Source organism: Hippoglossus stenolepis, chromosome 9 (assembly GCF_022539355.2).
Source record: "Hippoglossus stenolepis isolate QCI-W04-F060 chromosome 9, HSTE1.2, whole genome shotgun sequence".
Lineage (NCBI taxonomy): Eukaryota > Metazoa > Chordata > Actinopteri > Pleuronectiformes > Pleuronectidae > Hippoglossus > Hippoglossus stenolepis.
In genome coordinates this window covers 20,888,380-20,906,493 of record NC_061491.1, presented here as the reverse complement: position 1 = coordinate 20,906,493, position 18,114 = coordinate 20,888,380, and the positions used below count along the sequence as shown (strand labels likewise).

General features: G+C 39.8%; 1 protein-coding gene across 2 annotated transcripts in view; it reads right to left on the bottom strand.

Annotated features, from left to right (window-relative positions):
• LOC118114528 (dmX-like protein 1) overlaps positions 1-16,250 on the bottom strand; it is a 47,826-nt gene extending 31,576 nt beyond the window's left edge. For both annotated transcript variants that reach the window (XM_035164983.2, XM_035164985.2), the window contains exons 1-17: positions 15,877-16,250; positions 14,034-14,259; positions 12,189-12,314; positions 9,176-9,253; positions 8,566-8,644; positions 8,311-8,455; positions 7,970-8,036; positions 7,570-7,754; positions 7,087-7,291; positions 4,824-5,004; positions 3,753-3,929; positions 3,356-3,597; positions 1,796-2,495; positions 1,213-1,334; positions 771-860; positions 265-367; positions 45-164 (exon numbers count right to left, since the gene is read on the bottom strand). In XM_035164983.2, the coding sequence (XP_035020874.1) occupies positions 45-164; positions 265-367; positions 771-860; positions 1,213-1,334; positions 1,796-2,495; positions 3,356-3,597; positions 3,753-3,929; positions 4,824-5,004; positions 7,087-7,291; positions 7,570-7,754; positions 7,970-8,036; positions 8,311-8,455; positions 8,566-8,644; positions 9,176-9,253; positions 12,189-12,314; positions 14,034-14,120 (2,707 nt within the window). In that variant the 5' untranslated portion in view covers positions 14,121-14,259; positions 15,877-16,250. The remainder of the gene's footprint in view (positions 1-44; positions 165-264; positions 368-770; positions 861-1,212; positions 1,335-1,795; positions 2,496-3,355; positions 3,598-3,752; positions 3,930-4,823; positions 5,005-7,086; positions 7,292-7,569; positions 7,755-7,969; positions 8,037-8,310; positions 8,456-8,565; positions 8,645-9,175; positions 9,254-12,188; positions 12,315-14,033; positions 14,260-15,876) is intronic.
• Between the last annotated feature and the right edge of the window lie 1,864 nt (positions 16,251-18,114).

The following is an 18,114-nucleotide window of genomic DNA, read 5'->3' as shown; positions in this document are numbered from 1 at the left end:
GCCTGTCCTTAAGCAATTGTGAATTAAAATTTCAAAGTACCCACCCATGGTGATTGGTCGAGCAGCAAGATGGAGATGCCACATGTGGAGGAGGGAGCGACCTGTCGGAGTTAATTCGACCACCACCAGGAAAAAACGTGCCGAGAAGGTTGGCTCACCGGAGGCTGCAGAGCAAAAACACACAGAAACAAAGAGAATAATAATGAAGTTTGAAAGGTGGCATAAATCAAACTTCTGAGCTAGAAAAACATAATTTATCTGTACCAGTGCGAGGAGAATCAGGATTGCCCTGTGTGCTCTCTGTTCTCTCACTGCCAAGGATCAGATCCTCTTCAAAAACATGCAGGAGCTGCGTCTCCTTTCCCTGCTGTAGAGAACAACACAAGCTACTATCAAACTGTAACAGATGCAGGCACTGAGCAAAACGCTTTATCGACTGGGGTGCAAATATGCAAACACATTAACACGGACAGGAGTTGTGTCAATGCTACATAAACACATTCACAAGCTGCCTGAGGGGTAGAGGAAAGATTTGCTCTGCACCCGTTTAGACCTTTCGAAGAGACTCTGAACTCTACCGCACAATGGTTCTTATACAAATGCTCCAGATTCCAACTTTGGCTTTTAAATGTAGTTCAGTAAAATGTTTTATTTCAGGGGTAAAGTTTCAGTTCATGTCTTAAATATCAAAGATGTTTACAAACAAAGAGCAAGCGCAGGAGAAATGTTTTAGAATACGCTCCATTTTCTTGGGTTTCATTTATACTTACAAAGTCAGTAATGGCGTCCAGCTCTATTATACAGCCTGGTTTTGCTGTGGATTGCTGACTGATCATGTTGAACACCTCCCCAACATTTTTCTGAAGAGAAAAAGACATTAACATTTCAGACTAGCATTACATAGTTGAAACATACAATTACTTTGCCAAACGTACAGTCTAAATTAAAAAAATTAAGCTTAAGAGATAGTGATTTTTTTTTGTTAATAAAAGGCTTAAAATCAACCGTCACTTTTTGCTGAATTAAACTCTGCTGTATTAGGTCAGAGAGATCCCTGACATGCCATTCGTCTTAATTATCACGTTATTTGATGTCATTTTTCTACAAAGTCATCCAAGGCTGACACTAATTAAGAGGCAAGACTGCAAATTTATAGCTTCTTCTTAACTCACTTAATTACAGTTGAAGGTATTGATACATTGGAGGACTTACTGAGATCTCAGGGTTGGAGAGTTCACCCAGGAGTTTCTTGGCTTCGATAACGGCCTGATACAGCCTGAGCGAGTGTCCGTCACTAGCCACAAAGCAGGCGCTGGGCGAGTTACAGTATACACCTAAAGAGGGAAACAAAATAAAGACAGGCAAAGAATAAACTGTGGGTCGGTGGGAGCTATTAAGCTTGTTTCTCTAAGTAAACATACAGTCAAAAGAAAAAAAAATCCAGAATACTAAATTTAAGTATATTTTACAAACAAGCAGATTATTAAGTTGATATGGATGATGTACACTCCAGAATTGTTCACGAAGTTTTAATAGGAATCGTATATTTACACAGAGGAGAGTTACAAATTAGGGTAAAAAGAACTATTTTAAAAATTATATTTTTTTAGAATTCAAATCCCAGAGCTGGTCTCACTTGGTCAAGGTTAGTTGTTTAGGAATAGATAGTTGAAACCAAACCCTTTCCTTCATATAACTGGACCAAAATAAGTGTTTGGTAAACAAAAACATTATGATGATGATGCTGTGCTCATTAAAATGTCAAAGCAGAGAAATCCTAAAAACATTTTCTCACCTAAACAGCTGCTGGGAATGAGTGTGGGCAACCAGGCAACGTTAGCGAATGCTGATGCATGGAGAGAATTGATCCTCGCGAGCTCCGAGACCCCGCCTGACAGAGACAGCGGGCCAACAGGGTCCACTCTCCATAAAATCAGCTCACTGTAGATTGCATTGGGATCTTGGGAAACCACACCGAGGGACAGCCGGCTGGCCCGTGACCCACGGGGTAGCGATGTTGAAACAACCTCTGGAGGAGCCAGAATGCTGTCTACCTCTGGTGTCCTCAAGGCGTTGTGGTGTGAGGTGGTGAGGAGGAGAGGGAGTAACGAGTGACAGGCCAGGTCGTTGAGGTGGAAGCGGTGGCCACAGTACCGTGACTTGTGTGAGACGCTGAGGACAGTGGAGAAAGCAGAGTCCTCTGCGAAACTGACTGCCCACTGGTTCAGGGAACCATCAGCGTGTTTGGAGATCATGAGGACATTGGGGGTGAAAATGTTGAGTCGAAGACTACTGCTGGGCAGAGTTTTTCCTTGATCTCTGTAGCTTATTAGAGCAGATTTAGCTTGAGGCAATGTGCTCCCAGACGGTCGTTGTCTGCCATGTTGGATAGCCAGATCCACGTTCTTGTTGCAGGCATACATAACAACGCTGTGGCTCAGGGAGATCGCATCACCAGCCGGGAATGCCACAGGGATACGGGACACAAACGACACCTGAAAGAGGAAGAGGGACATCAGAGCAATTAAATCTTTAACAACTCAAACTTTTCAGCTCTGAGTGTTAAAAAGGATTGAGACAATCACTTCTTTTTTAGAAACAGAAAAACTTCCCATGTGAATGTGGTATTGACACAGATGGCACTGAAGATCGTCAACCTATTTTACAAAAAGGTTGAGCTCAAAACAAAAGGCTCACATTCTTCTGTTCTTCTTTCTGAAGTTGACTGACAAGTGAATATCTGACATGAACTGAGTCACAAAGACAATAATGGAGACTTTCCTGTATTTGCACCTTCACATATGTAAAAAAGAATACTCAAGCTAAAAATAATAGTAGGATCCTGTCTGTTTCATCTAATCAAAGCAGACAGGCCTAATCAACCTGAATGGTAATGAAACTGGGGATTCTATTTGCTGCATTGCCCGACTGACTAACTGCCACGTCAAGAGATTCTCATTAATTCACTGCTAATAAAAATGCAGCCAGGAATTTGATATGAAATCACACATAATTAGAACGTAATTGTCTGAACGGCTGGTTGAGAAGCCATTAGAATAGGAGCTGGACCATCGCGACTGTCAAAATGATTCACAACCTGACTGAGAAGATGAATTAATGCTGTCACTGAGAAGCACTCCTCGAAAGTGTGAATACAAACAAGTCATTTGAAAGAGTGAACAAAGGAAAATCTACTTAATTCACAGTGATGATTAAATCATTAAGTCAAAATATAATTGACATTTGCTTTACTGTTGTTTCCTATCATACAATTTCATGTCTCTATTTTTTCTTTATCAATCTTTGTGGATTCAATTATTTTACATAAATATGAAGCACATCACAGTAAATGTACCTGAGCTTGTCTGAACATCCCTGGCTGGTATTCATCCAACCAGTCCACATTCCAGACTAACAGGGAGCCGTCCATGGGGTGAATACTGAACAACATGTCAGCCCCTTTATTCCACTCCTCTAGCAGCACGTCCACCTGGTGCTCCACTGCTGCCAGAGGAAGCTCCCCACCCTCAGGTCCGTGGGGGTCAGTTGGTCTGCTCCCATTGTCCTCGTCATCAGAGTTATCCTCATCTTCAGGCTCTGGGTGGAGAATGCAAATCACAGTGTTCAAATAAACTCTGAAGATCAGTATGAAAAACAAAGCAGATTACAATGTGTTTTGACAGTTCTGCTCCAGCTTCTTATCCGCACTCCTTCAAATAAACTGTTGGCCTCATCCAAATATTTGTCTGTACCTTCATGGGAGCAGCCATTCTGTTGCTCCAGGCTGCCTCTGAGCTGCTGCAGGAAGACTTCCATAGCTAAAGTGAAGTGAAGCTCTTTGTTGTTCAGCCAGTGGACGGTAAAAGGACCTCCAGGTTCCTCGTCATCCGCGCTACTCAGAGAGGAGATTGAGGGCAGCAGAGGAATGTCTGCAGTAAAGACATTACAACCTTTAGACTAAAAGGTGAATAATAACAGGGATTTGCATTCCATTAGTTCGGGGCATGCTGGAGAAAATAAACTTCCATGAATATGAGCATGGTCTGAAATATGCTTAAACATTATTCGAGCATACAAATACGAGCCTACAGGAATTAAAGGCTGAAGGAGATTCTGCCCCAATTCAGGTCAAATTAAGCTACCCTAAAAAAACAGAGAGGAACAAAATGAAAATAACTTCCATTTGCTGTGAGCAGCTTTCACTGAGGGAAGGAAAACACACTGGGATGTTAAACAACCTCAGGCAATGAACAACATTTACAGCCCTTTTTGCCAAAAGAAAGAGGCGAAGCCCTCTGACCCACTACTGATTTTATTCAAACGAGACTTGATGTAGCCTCTATGGTTTACAAATAAATAATACGTTGCTGTACTGTAAAGGAATTTCTAGACATGAATTCTGCTAATCATCTGGAAAATTGAGTCTGAACATGGCCTTTTCACATATGAAGAATGCAGTAGGAGAAAGAAACGCTCACAACAACAGGAAAATATCAAGAACATTGAGGTGAGGAATAACGTCGAGAATGAAGGAGACAGGTCATATAAATCTGCTGTGAAAAACAGCAGAATTGTAAGAGCACAACTGACATCAGTGTCGGCTCTTATCGCCAAAAAGCTCTCAAATGTCTTTGTCTTTCCAAGTTGACTTCTTTGTCTAGATCTTATCATATCTCTAAAGCACCTCTTTATCATCCTAAGATATTTATATTCTTTTTGTTTTTCTCAGTTTTGCATCCATCACGTGTTAAAAACATCACCACCTTTAATACTTCACTAAATTTAGATCAACCATCAACAACTAGTACGTTTTTGATTCTAACCTGTGGCTGGGTTGATGCTGGCAGCAATGTGGAAGTGGCAGAGAGCGTTGGCATGGGGCATGTTGCTGTTGATCCTCTTGTGGTTGTAGTGGCAGCTCTGATGGTTGGACAGGCACCCAGTCAGGGAGGGTTGGGGTACGTCCTGGTAAGAGGACAAGTGCCATGATTCTTGAAAACTCAACTGTGAAGAAAACATAAATAATTAAAATCAGACAGTAAAAATGTGTTGTTTCTTATACCAAACTTGGGTTGATAGTCTGCCTTAGATTTAGGCCAACATGCTTTTTTCAATAGCTTATGATAGTATTTACATTAAAAGAGATGATAAAATTAGAAATAATGCAAACAAAATTTAAATAACCTGAAAAGCAGGTGTTGTATAGGGTGGGTCAGTGTAGTGACACACTATAGGTACACACACAGAGGAATCCAGGTCAAACCTGCTTTTTGTTATTGTGAATGATTCAAGTTGTACTTACTAACAAAGATTCTCCTCCCAGCCTGAACAAAGCTACTCTGCTTAAGGGTGTGAATTTAATTTGATGTTACTGACGTTAAAAGACATTTAAGTTTTACAGCCAAATTTGTCTACAAAACAGAAATGGAAAGAAACCAGAAGCATGAAGAGTGGATATGAGAGATGGGGCTTAAATCTTAAATTAGTACTTAGGTTATGTACTTTGGGTTCATTTGTCATTCAGATATACAGTTCTATATTTGAGCCTCTGTGAATTCTCATGACAAGATTAAACCTGTAACAATAATCCTAATCTTAAATACAGATCATCTTTAGGTTCGTGTAGATTTTTTTGTTGCGGTTATTAAAAAGAAATGTGTGTAAAGAGACTATTTGAAAGTGCGTGTCTCATATTGACGTGTACAAAGCAGACACACATACTTCTAATTGGTTTAAGTTATCCAAGTAGAAAAATTTGATTGTAGGAGATTGCAGTGTAAGTGCTTTCTCTGTATTGTCCATCCCTTGAGTTGGGGAGGGAGAGAATTACCTCAGACTACAGCCCGGATCAACCCGCCCAGTCTGTGATTTCTAATGAATAATTCCACACATCTACTCTTGCAGACTTTCCTCAAGGCAAATACAGACATTTGCATACCTATTTTTCTTGTAATCTTATGTGCTCTGGGCTGTGTAAGTGCCAGTGAGACCTATTTAAACATGGACATTTAAATGTACGTATTAAAATGGGTTTTAACATTGTCTTTGGGGCCTACAGAGGCCAGACAGTCAGCAACAACCTAGGTCACAGACGACACTACCGTTGAAGGTGAGCTAGTAGCAGCAGAATGAAACAGAAAAACAACCGTCAGAAGTCAAAGTTATAATGTTCAAGTGTTTTATGGAACATGGAAAGGAGGCCAATATTCTTCCCTGATTCTCTTAAGCCCGACAAAGCTTCAGAAAGTTTTTTCATGTCTGATAGCCAATTAATTTTCCCTTTTAACTCCACTAAGCCTCAGTTATATTTCTATCTCCTTCTCCAGTCTCCCTTTGCTCTTTTTCTCTCATCTCTGCAGTTCCCTAATGACATGCATCAGCAGCGTTGAAAATATAGTGGTCTGGCTTCTATTTCAGGGTTATTTGTGCACATTTATTCCCCACAACAAAGACAAATTATGGTATTTCTTTCTGTATTTTGTAACCAAAAAAGATGATATTCTCAAAGTGATAAGGTTTTACACATTAAAGCATTAAAGTGTTTAGCTAATGTCAATATTCAAATTTTCTTACAATGCTTTAAGATGATTATACAACTTTCTGAATCTGTGCATTTTATTGTATTTATTTATATCCAAGTAGGAAGTAAATGAAGTATGACGTTTGTACATGAAACCATGAGCATATCTGCAAACTGAATTTAGGGGTAATACACAAGCATACAGCATGTAATACATATCAGTAAATACTAACAATATAGTATATATTTGTAACTTAAATTCTATGATGTCTATGATGATGGTTAAAACTGTTTTGGAGACATGTTGACAAAACTTCCGCTAAAGTTGCTGAAATATTTTTCCGATCCGACGATAAGCTATAACAACACATTGATATTAAAAACACTTCTGAGTGTACTGCGAATTGACAACACTGCTAACTACAATCCCCCAAATGGCCAAAGCAATGAACTGCTTTCTACCTTCACAAGGGTAGAATATACCGCAGGAATAAGGCTACAGTTGTTTTATCAAGTTGTCCCATAATAAACAGGGCAACTGTAAAAGTAACATTAGAGTCTCTTACCTCCTGTGCTGTATTTCCTTGGGTCTTTCCGTTACAGGCGTGTTTTCTTGTAGGACCTGCACATCTGAGTGTGTCACTGAGTTGGCCAGAGCCGTGGTTTTGGTGGGGACCGTACAGGAGGCTGTCACCGGGCAACAACGTCTCTGCCCAGAGCCGACACACGCTGTCCTTACAGCAGGTGAGCAGAACATTACACACTGCACCTCTTTTAGGAGAAAGGAAGGAAAGGGGAAGGGAAAAGGATAATTACAGTAAGGTTAGGTTGAAGTCTGCTGAAGGTCAGTCAAATTTGTCAGGCATTAAGTCCATTATCTACTGCTGAAAGGACTACCTCAAATGTTAACTAATGTCCGTTAACTTGTGCTTTTCTTACTGTTACTGTCAGCAGTGTAGGCTAAAGTCAATATGAGCCAGATGAGAAGATGAATTAATCATGGGTGCAGAGAGGAGGGCTGTGAAATGTTGCTTGAACAGTGTCAATACCGTGGCATGCACGTGCTGGTCTTCCTCCACGAGAAGCCCGTGACAGAACGGGGGTGAGCCAGGTAGACAAAGGAGAAGGCCAGCTCTCCCTGGACACTGACACTGGGGTGTGCAGGAGTGAAGAGTCTGGAAACACCTGACTTCCACTTACTGGTGCTGTACCAGACCTTTACTAAGCAGTCATCCTGGAGACGAGAGTGACGTTGTGATTTAGGGTGTGCTATTACAATTTAAAGCCATTGTGAAAAAATGGAACACACTAAGGGAAAGCAGTACCGTTAAGTTACTTTACAATTACAGTGCAATTACTTCTCTTTGTAAATGAACAATGCTAGCATGACATAGGATAGTAAGCGTCACAATCCAAACAGGTTTGGCAACTCCTGTTAAATCTACTTACTTGTCCAGCAGTAGCAAAGAATTCCCCATCAGGTGAGAACCTCATTAAACTGACTGGAGAGGCTGTCCTTTTGACAAAGAAAAAATATGAAATGACATTTTAATACTAATATAACAGACTACCACATAAGTCTATATTCTCTGATACAAGACATCAACTGCTTAAAACAGAAGAAAACAAGTTTAAATAACATGTACCAGTAATGGAATTAGCTAGTTTTATTACATTTTCTAATTAGTAAATAAGTACAAAAATGATGATACTGTCAGAAATTGAAGAACATTTCTATTAAACATTTTCCTTGGCAAAATCCCCATTTTAAAGTTTTCCTTAGTTCTTACTTGCTCTGCCAGATACACCTCCAGGAACAATGAGAGTCTCTCATTGTCATTTCTTCCGGCTTTCCCCGTTCTTCAGCTTCATCTTTCACTGAGTCAACATGAGACCACAACTGGAGGCTAGTAGAGCCTGTTAGGAGAGTGCTACCTGCATAGACAACAAAAACAAACATGAAGGCAAATCTGAGAGATTCACCAATTCAACACTTTTTCGAGGACATCATTGTTATTTTGGTACGGTTGTGTTACATGAATTACCTGTGGGGTGCCAGGCAAGGTTCCGTACCATAGAATGTAATACAAACTGACCCGTCTTCTGCCATTGGCAGTTCAACTTCTGCAGAGAAAGAATACACAAAACATTAATGTTAAAATGGGATCAATAATTTGTATTTTCCTCCATCACTTCTACTACTGGTTACAACTGCAGAACTAAAACCAGAAGTGAAGCTGCTCTCATGTGAGCCACATGTGATCAGGCCACATTGACATCAACAGTTACAGCAGGAAACTTCTGCAATGAGAGCAGTGCTGGTAAAGTCTTTCCATCCCATGTAGCTATTCTTTGACACAAAGCTGTTCAGCACAGAAATGGCAAATATCGGAAGTCTGCACTGAATAAAGAGACGGAATAAATAGTAAACGAGACAATGACTGCAAGATTTCAAAGGATATTTCAGTAAGAATGTGTATACGTGTTTGGAATATTCGCTCTTCCCTGGTGACTTTCTTACAAGATTAGAGTGAAAGTATTCTGATGTGTGTCAAATTGTACTAGAGCAGCCCCTGAAAGAGAAATGTCTTGTTCAGGATGATGTGACTGCATGCATGACCACGCTGTAATTGGAGAAGGATGTAGACTACTCACAGTCAACGGTGGATCTTTCTGATCTGGGTGCTGAACAGGCTCAAAGACGCACACAATGCTTCCATAGGAAGCTGCAATCTGTCAGCAGAGAAAAGAAAATGCAACCCACTATAAATCAAGACATGTTTTCTGATGCAGAGTGAAACAATTCATCATAACACATCAATTATATTTTCATTTCTATGTATGCAAAAAGTGTAACATCCTTGTTAAAAGTTACAATAAAACCAACAACAAGCAGCTGCGGATGGATGCCGATGATGATATTGGGAGTAAAATTAAGAGTTAAAGTTTTGGATAGATATATATATTACCCTATATATAAATAAATACAATTTGGCAATGATTCCTGGATATGGCATTATCAAATCCTAATGACAAAGGAATGTAATTGAGGCTGAATATTTAACAGTTTAACCAAAAACTTTATCGTATATAACTCTAAACAAAAAGAAAACAAATACAGCCAAATAAACAAAACTTGAATAAAGAAAATTTAAATGCATTTTTACGTAAAATATAAACATAATTTCGCACAGTTGTTTATTCAGCGATGTTGGCCAATTTGTATCGGCCAACCAATAAATCAATCTGGCTTTAAAAGCAACAATTTGTTTTAAAAAAAAAGTATTTAATTGAAATAAACCGTAAACTAACAAACTTGACAATTGAAATGGTGAATAATGAGGGTCGATCCTTACTGATTTTTCTAATTAGGACCAACCAAAAATAATCTATAGACTTTTCTATAAACCATAAACATCAACAAAAAATTTGCATAGCCCCTGGACAACAAGCCCAAAATACTTGAGCTTATAACAAGTCAGGGATGAGTCAACATTGTCTTGTCGACTGTATGCACACGTCCCATTCATGCGTTGAGGGCTGCATGCTCAAGTGCTTTCTACTGGAGCCACGGTCACAATGTTAAACAGAGTGAATGGAAGACATTTCTATGGCAATGAACACAACTAACAAGCTTCCAAGGTTCAGGGATAAGACAAGCTGGGTCACAAATAGGGTAAATAAAAAACAGACTGTCAGCGAGTGACTTCTGTGAATGAGCGAGTCATGTTTATTAAGTTCTTTAAGAGCATAATAAGTTCCATTGTTGTCTCCACTACAATTTTATTAAACATGAACCAACAGACAAAAAGCAGCAATTTAACATGAACTCTCTGTGGAGGTGATCACTCCACTGATTTTCATAGAAACCCAACTGAGATTCTGAGGTCACTCCAGAAGTTATTATCACCAGCAACTGTTTCAGCTAGCTAACTAATGGGAGCCCTTTTTCAGATTTCACTGCTCCTGCTTTGTGGTTGTTAGTGGATATTGCTCCCTGCTCTGTCTCTATGGAGTTGCTCTGCATGCATTTTAATTCTAAATGCAAACCATAGATAACAAGTAGGCATATAAATTGTGAGGTGAGGTAATTTAACTCAGTGTTCAAACTTTGCCCTCATTTTCTTTGTTTTGTTCCAAGTTTCAAAATAAACGTTCCACGGCAGCAGGGCACAAATGCTTATAAATATATTTTAAGTGTTACAGCATTTACATTATGAACACAACAATGCTGTGTAATCTAATAGCATTGCCAATATCACAGTTGAGATAAAGGCATGCATACCAACTGAGCATGTTTTTACAGACACTACACTGTGCTGAAGGCATGTGAGGTTAGTTCTGGACAAACTGAATTGGATTAAGCATCACATGAGGGGAGTGGTGAAGGCTTGGGTGATCATTTTTTCCCCATTTGAATTAAATCAGGCCTGTCTGCTGTTTCAACAATGCTACTACATTCCCCAAATAAAAACTAAATTACAGTGATGTCTGGCAAGATGACTTCTGCCTGTAACATCTTAACAAAGTAATTTGTCAAGTTTATACAGATGGAGAAACACTTGAATTCTCCTTTTGCATTTGAATGCAGCATTGTTACGGAGTAGCTCAGAGCAACCATGAACACCATGACTTCAGTCAAAGTGCTTTGGCTTCCTCTAAAAGAAACAACAGCAGTCTATCAAGCTTGAGAGATATGGAAGATTTACATTAGCATTCTGTAGAGACGTAACCATCACGTCCCAGTTTTTAAAAACTTTTACATCAAAGGTCTGGACAGCTAATATCAAGAATATGAAACTGTGAATTACAAACTTAAAGCCTGTGCTGAATCCAAACCTATTTCTATAATCCTTCATTCTTATTCATTCGTGAAACTGGGTCAACATCTGCCCCAACTTCCTTTATAAAAGACTACCAGCAGTCCTGCCAAAACAATGAAACAAATCCTGTTTCAGCTCTGCATTCGTAATCGAAACTATTAAAACTAATCAAACTAATACATCCACTCCTGTGGCAAACAGTGTAGAAACCAGACAACTTGTTATTGTCCCAGTCCCACAGATATAATCAGACACTAGAAATAACTATACATTTTCACAAATCTTTTTGTCCTCCTGAAATCTGTTTGTGCAAAACAATCATTAGAGGGGATATCAGGGAATGTGCCTGTGTACAACTACATGCTTCTACTGGGGGATTTTTCCCTCACTTGAACACCAGAAGCTCAAGTTCATTACACAGCTTTGGATTTTGCAAACAAATGTCTTTCCTGAAAACAAAAGCTGCCAACAGTAAAAAGACCGCAACAGAGCTGCGGCTTTGCAGTTAATCTACAACAAAAGAACTAAAGAACAGAGCCCTGTAGGCAAATTAGCAAATGGATAGGAAATGGAAACGATTCAAGTATAAAGTAAGCATAAGTATGATTTCACCAACACTAGCTTGCTTAACACACATAATGAAAAAGACATTCAAACAAACTAATGTCGCCAATTAAAAAATAAATAAATAAATAAAAACATTTCATGAATACATCGGAGTAATATTTACAAAATAAACATTACTTTAAACTGGAATAATGTCTGTGTTCAACACAACTGGTATTTCGGGAACTTGCCAGATCATGATGACCTAATAAGACGGAGAACCAGCCCATCCCTCTTACCTGTCCACCCTGCAGTGAGCAGTCGACACAGCCGACCTGAATGTTCCCATGTTTGGCTCCTGGGATGATCTGCAGTCGCTCAAAGTCACTGCCCAAAATTACCACGTCGCAACCTGACGCATAGGCCTGTGTCAGAGAGACAAAAGAGAAAAGCACAAGGAGAAGAGGAATGAAGATGATTCTCAGATCCGTCCAGAGAGAATTGCATGAAGGGTCACTTGAACTGCACTTGTCTTATGCCACCATATGACAGCTCTGGAGCAAAACCAGATGAGAATCTGAATTATACACTATTTCTGTGGCTCTCAGAAGAATATCTTCACATGAGCTGTGTTTCACTGTGACTGTGACTCTTTTCACTAGAGGACAGAGGGACAGAAATAGTTCTCCTATTGATCCACTCTCTGAATAGCATGGGAGTAGTTTTAGATCACGGAGTGCAAACGCAGTCTGAGGTTCTGCCTTTGAATTTCAGCCATGGAACAAAGTCTTATACCCTCACAAAGAATGTCCTGCAGAAGAGGAAAAGAACTTTGGCACAATAAAGCATTTGAATTATTCAGTTAACATGACTAATACAGTAACCTAGCCTACATTTATATTTCATTTCAGACTAGCAGTACTCATTGATGAGGTACTGTGTCAAGCAAACCCATAATATCATTGCTATTTAATTTTCAGCATCAGAATCCCTGGTGGGAATCACGACTGTGACGCTGACTCTGACAGTGTCATTTTCTACCCAGTTAGTTGTTCCTCGAACTGGTAGAAATTAATTTGTGGAATTGTTGATTCATATAATTTTAAACCTAGCCTAAGTTGTCCTGTAGACATATAGACTTTGAGAAAAAATATAATATGTGTATATACTGACGAGGCAGGTCAAGGTATATTTTCTTGCATTCAGCAAAAATGACGGCAAACCAGCTTAAAGCGAATTTTACACTTTACCAGCCAAGAATAAGATATAACTTTTAGCTGAGGCCAGCACATTACTTTTGTGTTATGTAGCATTGGCTGGATCATGATTCGGCTTTAGCAAAGAGCTTTACATAGAAAATTAAGATTATTATCCAGCTCTGCTCATTTTTCTGCATGTGTGTGCCCCTAAATAATCAAATTTTGCCCATTAACAATTAAAATCAGAGTATGAACAATAAGTCATATTTGATTAATACAAATATTTAGTTTTTTGTTTTGGCTGAACAGTTCCTTCTCACAGAAAAGCATCATGCTGCCATGGCTCACTGGGGAACTTATAGAATAGAATAATGACTTTATTATTAGTAGCATCTGTGCTTTTCCTACTATGACACATCAAAATGTCTGTGAGGAAAAAAGACGACTGTCCTCATCTCATGTCCTATAAACTCCTACTTTGAGTGTAATTGGACTAACATGGCTATAGCAACAGAATTGGTATGATGGCTGCTACTGTATTTTATGTGACAGGTTTCATTTTTTAAACAGCAGTACAGTATGTTTTGAGTTCAAGGTCACGTGTCATAAATAGATATATGGTTGCAAAGCTGTTTTACGATAGACAGATAGTAGATCAGTATTCGCTTAAAAATATTCAATATCAATAATGTGTCCAATATCTATTAGCCGGTTACTAAACAGGATCACCACCTCAACTTAATTCTTACTCCACAGAGCATTAGTTAAGCATTTTTGGTCTTTTTTCCATCCCGTGCTTCTGCTCCTACTACATTTACCTTAATAAAAAACCTCAATGAATAAGAGTCTCTTCAGTTTTGTGACCAATCAGTTTAGCAGCACCCAAGGAATCAGAGCTCATAAGTGTCTGGGAGGGAAATGTTTCCAGAGCTTGAAATATCTTACCGTGAATGGCACATTGTTGACGCTCCCGACAGAGAAACAATTGTCCCCTGGGTTGACAGCCCCTGTGAGGACCTGATGGAGATTCATGACTTTTGTTTACAGTCTCTGTGTGCTCTTTCCTTTCTCACACCCTCCCACTCCGGGTAAAATCCATGGGAAACCATGGGAAGGATGTGTTCATCTTTGTCTTTGTCCGTAATTTCCCTTAAGTGACTCTACAGATATGCTGTTAGGAAGAGATAAAGACAGAGAGATGTGATGATGAATGATTTGGTTCGGTAAGCACCGGACCTGAAACCGTATTGACTGTCAATTGATTTAACACTCAGCTCTTGTAATGTTAACAAGGATTAAATACTGCGGGTGATCTCTGAAGTGTTTCTGTTGTACCACATGGAACTTAAAACGTTTCCCCAGCCCCAAAAACTGCACGAAAGTACTCTTGCAATGTGAATTTAATCTATGGAAACAAAAACATGCTGGTGTTATTGAGAAAGTACCCACTGCAAATGAGCATTACGCCTATTTGGCATACGGGCAGCTGAAAAGAGCATGTTGGCATCAAGGATAATTCAGTCGTGGCGACCTATCTCTTCCTTTAAAATCAATGCCACTAAATAAGCATAAGGCCTTTCAGAGATTATCACTGAGGGTTGAGTTTCACTGCAAAATAAATGCAATCAACTTGATTGCAGACTTTTTAGCATGCAGAGGAACAGGAATGCAAACCAAGGTGGGCAGAAACTACACTGATAAGCATGTGGGAGGGCATCCAGGGAGGTTAAAAAACAATGGTACCATGGACAAGCAAAGTGAAGTTGAAACTTAATAATGATGCATATTTGTCGAAAGAAGTAATAAGGGGCAACTGTATTTATGTATCATAGCAAAAGAAAACAAATAGAAATCTAGGTAAGTCATTAAAGACAGCAAGTTTAACACAATGTCTTGAGAAGTATCAGAAGAGGTCGTTTTTGGGTGGTCAGCGACAGATTAATCAATTTGGTTTAATGAGATTGGTTCAATAAACACAATATGATTTTCATCAATAGCAAAAAAAGCTCAATATTTATTGATATATTGCTCATGCATTGTGCAAGCACCGTGAGGAGGTATAAGACATAACTGGTTTTAATGTTACACTTCACAATTTGTGAACTCTGCTGCTGTTTATCAAGCGTCAACGTGAGAGATGACGTGACAATAATCGATATCGACCTAAACATTTTTGACCACATCTCCCAGCCCTCGATTCTCCTCTGTGCTGGCAGCAGGGCCGGATCAACAGGGGGCAGCGCAGATGTCAGTGGACGTGTCACCAGGATGCAGACTTACATCTCACTCCAGCCCTGTGCAGCCTGGTAAACACACAGCACTGTGTCAACTCGTCTCACAGTCAATTTCCACGAAACCCTCCTTGCAGATACATGGAGGGTCAGCTCAGGGTCCCATGTCTGCAGGCTCTCTCTCCTCGTGTGCATCTGTCTGCGCACAGTCTTATTTCCTCTTTATGTGTGAGCCTTTAGCAAAAATCGGTTATGACACTGTGGTTTTGACGTTACAACACTATCAAAGTTAGTAACTTTACCACCAAAGGGCAGCGGCAGCAGCGTCACAAGCCATTTTATAACTACAGCAAATGAGCGTCATCTCTCCCAGGCTGTGGCGACTCACGTGAAAACCAGTTTAAACATCCGCGTCACACACCAGCTACCTGTCTCCCAAGTCACCGCATCATGACGCTAACTTTAGCCGTCAAGTTTAGCTAGTCGCCTGCAGACCACAACATAAAACCCCCCCATTAAAAACCCACCGGGGCCAGAGAGGCTAGTTAGCTACTCACCGTGTGCGGCCGCTGTGTCACACGTCCCCCGGGGGGGGGGGTGTACTGTCAACACGCGCCCCCTGTCAGCTTCTCCTTTCTGATGGACGCCAAACGTTACGGTTTCGGTCACCTCGGCTAGCCCCGCGTTAGCATGTGCTAGCTAGTGGAGCGGTGTTTCAGCGAGCTTTCTGCGCTACCGGAGCTAGCTGCGGCTCACTTGTCGCACATCGCTCGGTGCCCGGCGGCCTCTGCCCGTCAATAAGAGTAGTTTGCTGACTTGTCACGGCGCGGAGGAGCCGGAAGGAGCCAACCTCTGCCCAAGGTTAGCGAGAGAGATGCCTCCAGAGAGGAAGCTTTTGCTTATGTTGGAGATGTGTCATGATAATCGCTGTTTCCGTGCGGTGCATTGTGGTCCTTGTAGTTTGGGGTCGTGGAGTTTAAAACTCATCTGCCCTTGTTCACGTTGTATTATTAAATGTGTCGCTTTACCATTAGGATTGTAATTCCAGCCTGATTTAAAATATTTGATAAATATTCCAAGGGACGTTTAATAATTTTGTTGGTGAACGTTTTAAATGTATTTAATTTATGCTGTAGAAGTGACTGAGTTTCACTTTAGGTTTCTGAGCATGTGATGATGTTGTAAAACCCACCAATAAAGAATTGGCAGTTGATTCTTTGTATATGTGTATTTATAATACATAAATATATGAATAGAAATATTATCATATATGGTCATAAAATCACTATAATAAAATCCTATGCAGCCGTACAGATTGTGGGGGAATTTTGTTTGGATTAAAATGATGAAATAAACACAACAATACAAAAAAATCAAATACAAAGAGCACCACACTGCTGCAGAGCAGGAAGTTCAACCACTTGAGGTCAGCAAAAACATGTTCTGCTACATGTTCAATAAAATCACAACAAACATCTTCTCCCTGCTGGTTTTTAGCCTTCCACATAGATCTGGTTTTATATCTCTGAGATTTCTTCCTCTATCACTGAACATTTGAGCTGGAAATAGTTTCGTTGTTCCTCTCACAGCTTTTGAAGTTTACACTTCATAATGACATCATGGTATTTACTACAGGATGACTGTCACATGACTGTGCATGTGTCTCCCTCTCTCTTTTGTTTATATAAGGCCAATAAATATTGATCATATAAGCGCACAAAAGCTGCAAATTTCAAATTTCCGGGTGATGTTGAATTATATTCCACAGCCTTTGGTTATTGGATGTAAATTTAATCTAAATTTGTCTTTATTCCCTCTTCTTGTCTGAGATGGTGGTAGAGTTGTTTCAAATCCTCGCATTAAGCCTAAGTAGCCATAGGGTGTCACTGTTCCTCAAGATACTGGGTTTCACTTTACTTTGACCAGGCCAAATGTTTGTCCCCTAAAAACTGAAATGTCCTGTGAATGTTATTAGAAAATGTGCCTTTTCGCGGGTTAAGAATTTGGTTAACTGACATCTTTCCTGCAGCAATCAAAGACAAATAAACGCACTCAATTGCTACAGATGCTTCAACTTTTGTTGATGACTTAAAAACTGTCTTTACAAAGGCAGTGTTGGAACAAACTGTGTTACTGCACCCTGTGATGCGTAATAATAGGACAATACTGCAGGGAGTAGTCCTGTATATTATTATCAGAATGGTGAGAATATGTCAAGCAGCAAAGGCAGACAAACTGGCTGCTCAAGGGTTTATCTTAAGATAATAAAACATGAGTAGAACAGAACCAGCTGGTGTTTTCACTTGATAAAAAACCGGAACAGTCTCTAGACTTAAACATCTTGGAGGCACTCTGGGATAAACTGGAGAGAAGGTGAGAACAAAGCAACTTGTGGAGATAACAGATTCACTTTAGGCTGAGGGCAAACTTTCTGAACAATAGTTTGTTTTAAAGCTGGTTTATACTAAGTTTATTTCAACAACAATATTCAATAAAGTCTCTAAATGTCTATTTGTTCTCTACTTTAATTTCAGAAACACTGAGATATTGAATTATGTCATTTAAAATAACAGCTAGCAAAGTGCAGGTGTTCTACCAGCAGGGTGTATTTTAAAATATAGGACGAGATCCGTTTGAAGGTCTTCTGCACAATCTAAGTTACCAACTACCAGTAGATGTTAGCAGGTGTTAGCAGCCACAAGCAGATGTAAGGGACATAACTTCAGTTGTGCACCTTAGCGTCATCTCGCGTTTTTGCCTTGTAATCAACGATACAGGCCGAACTTGAGGGTACG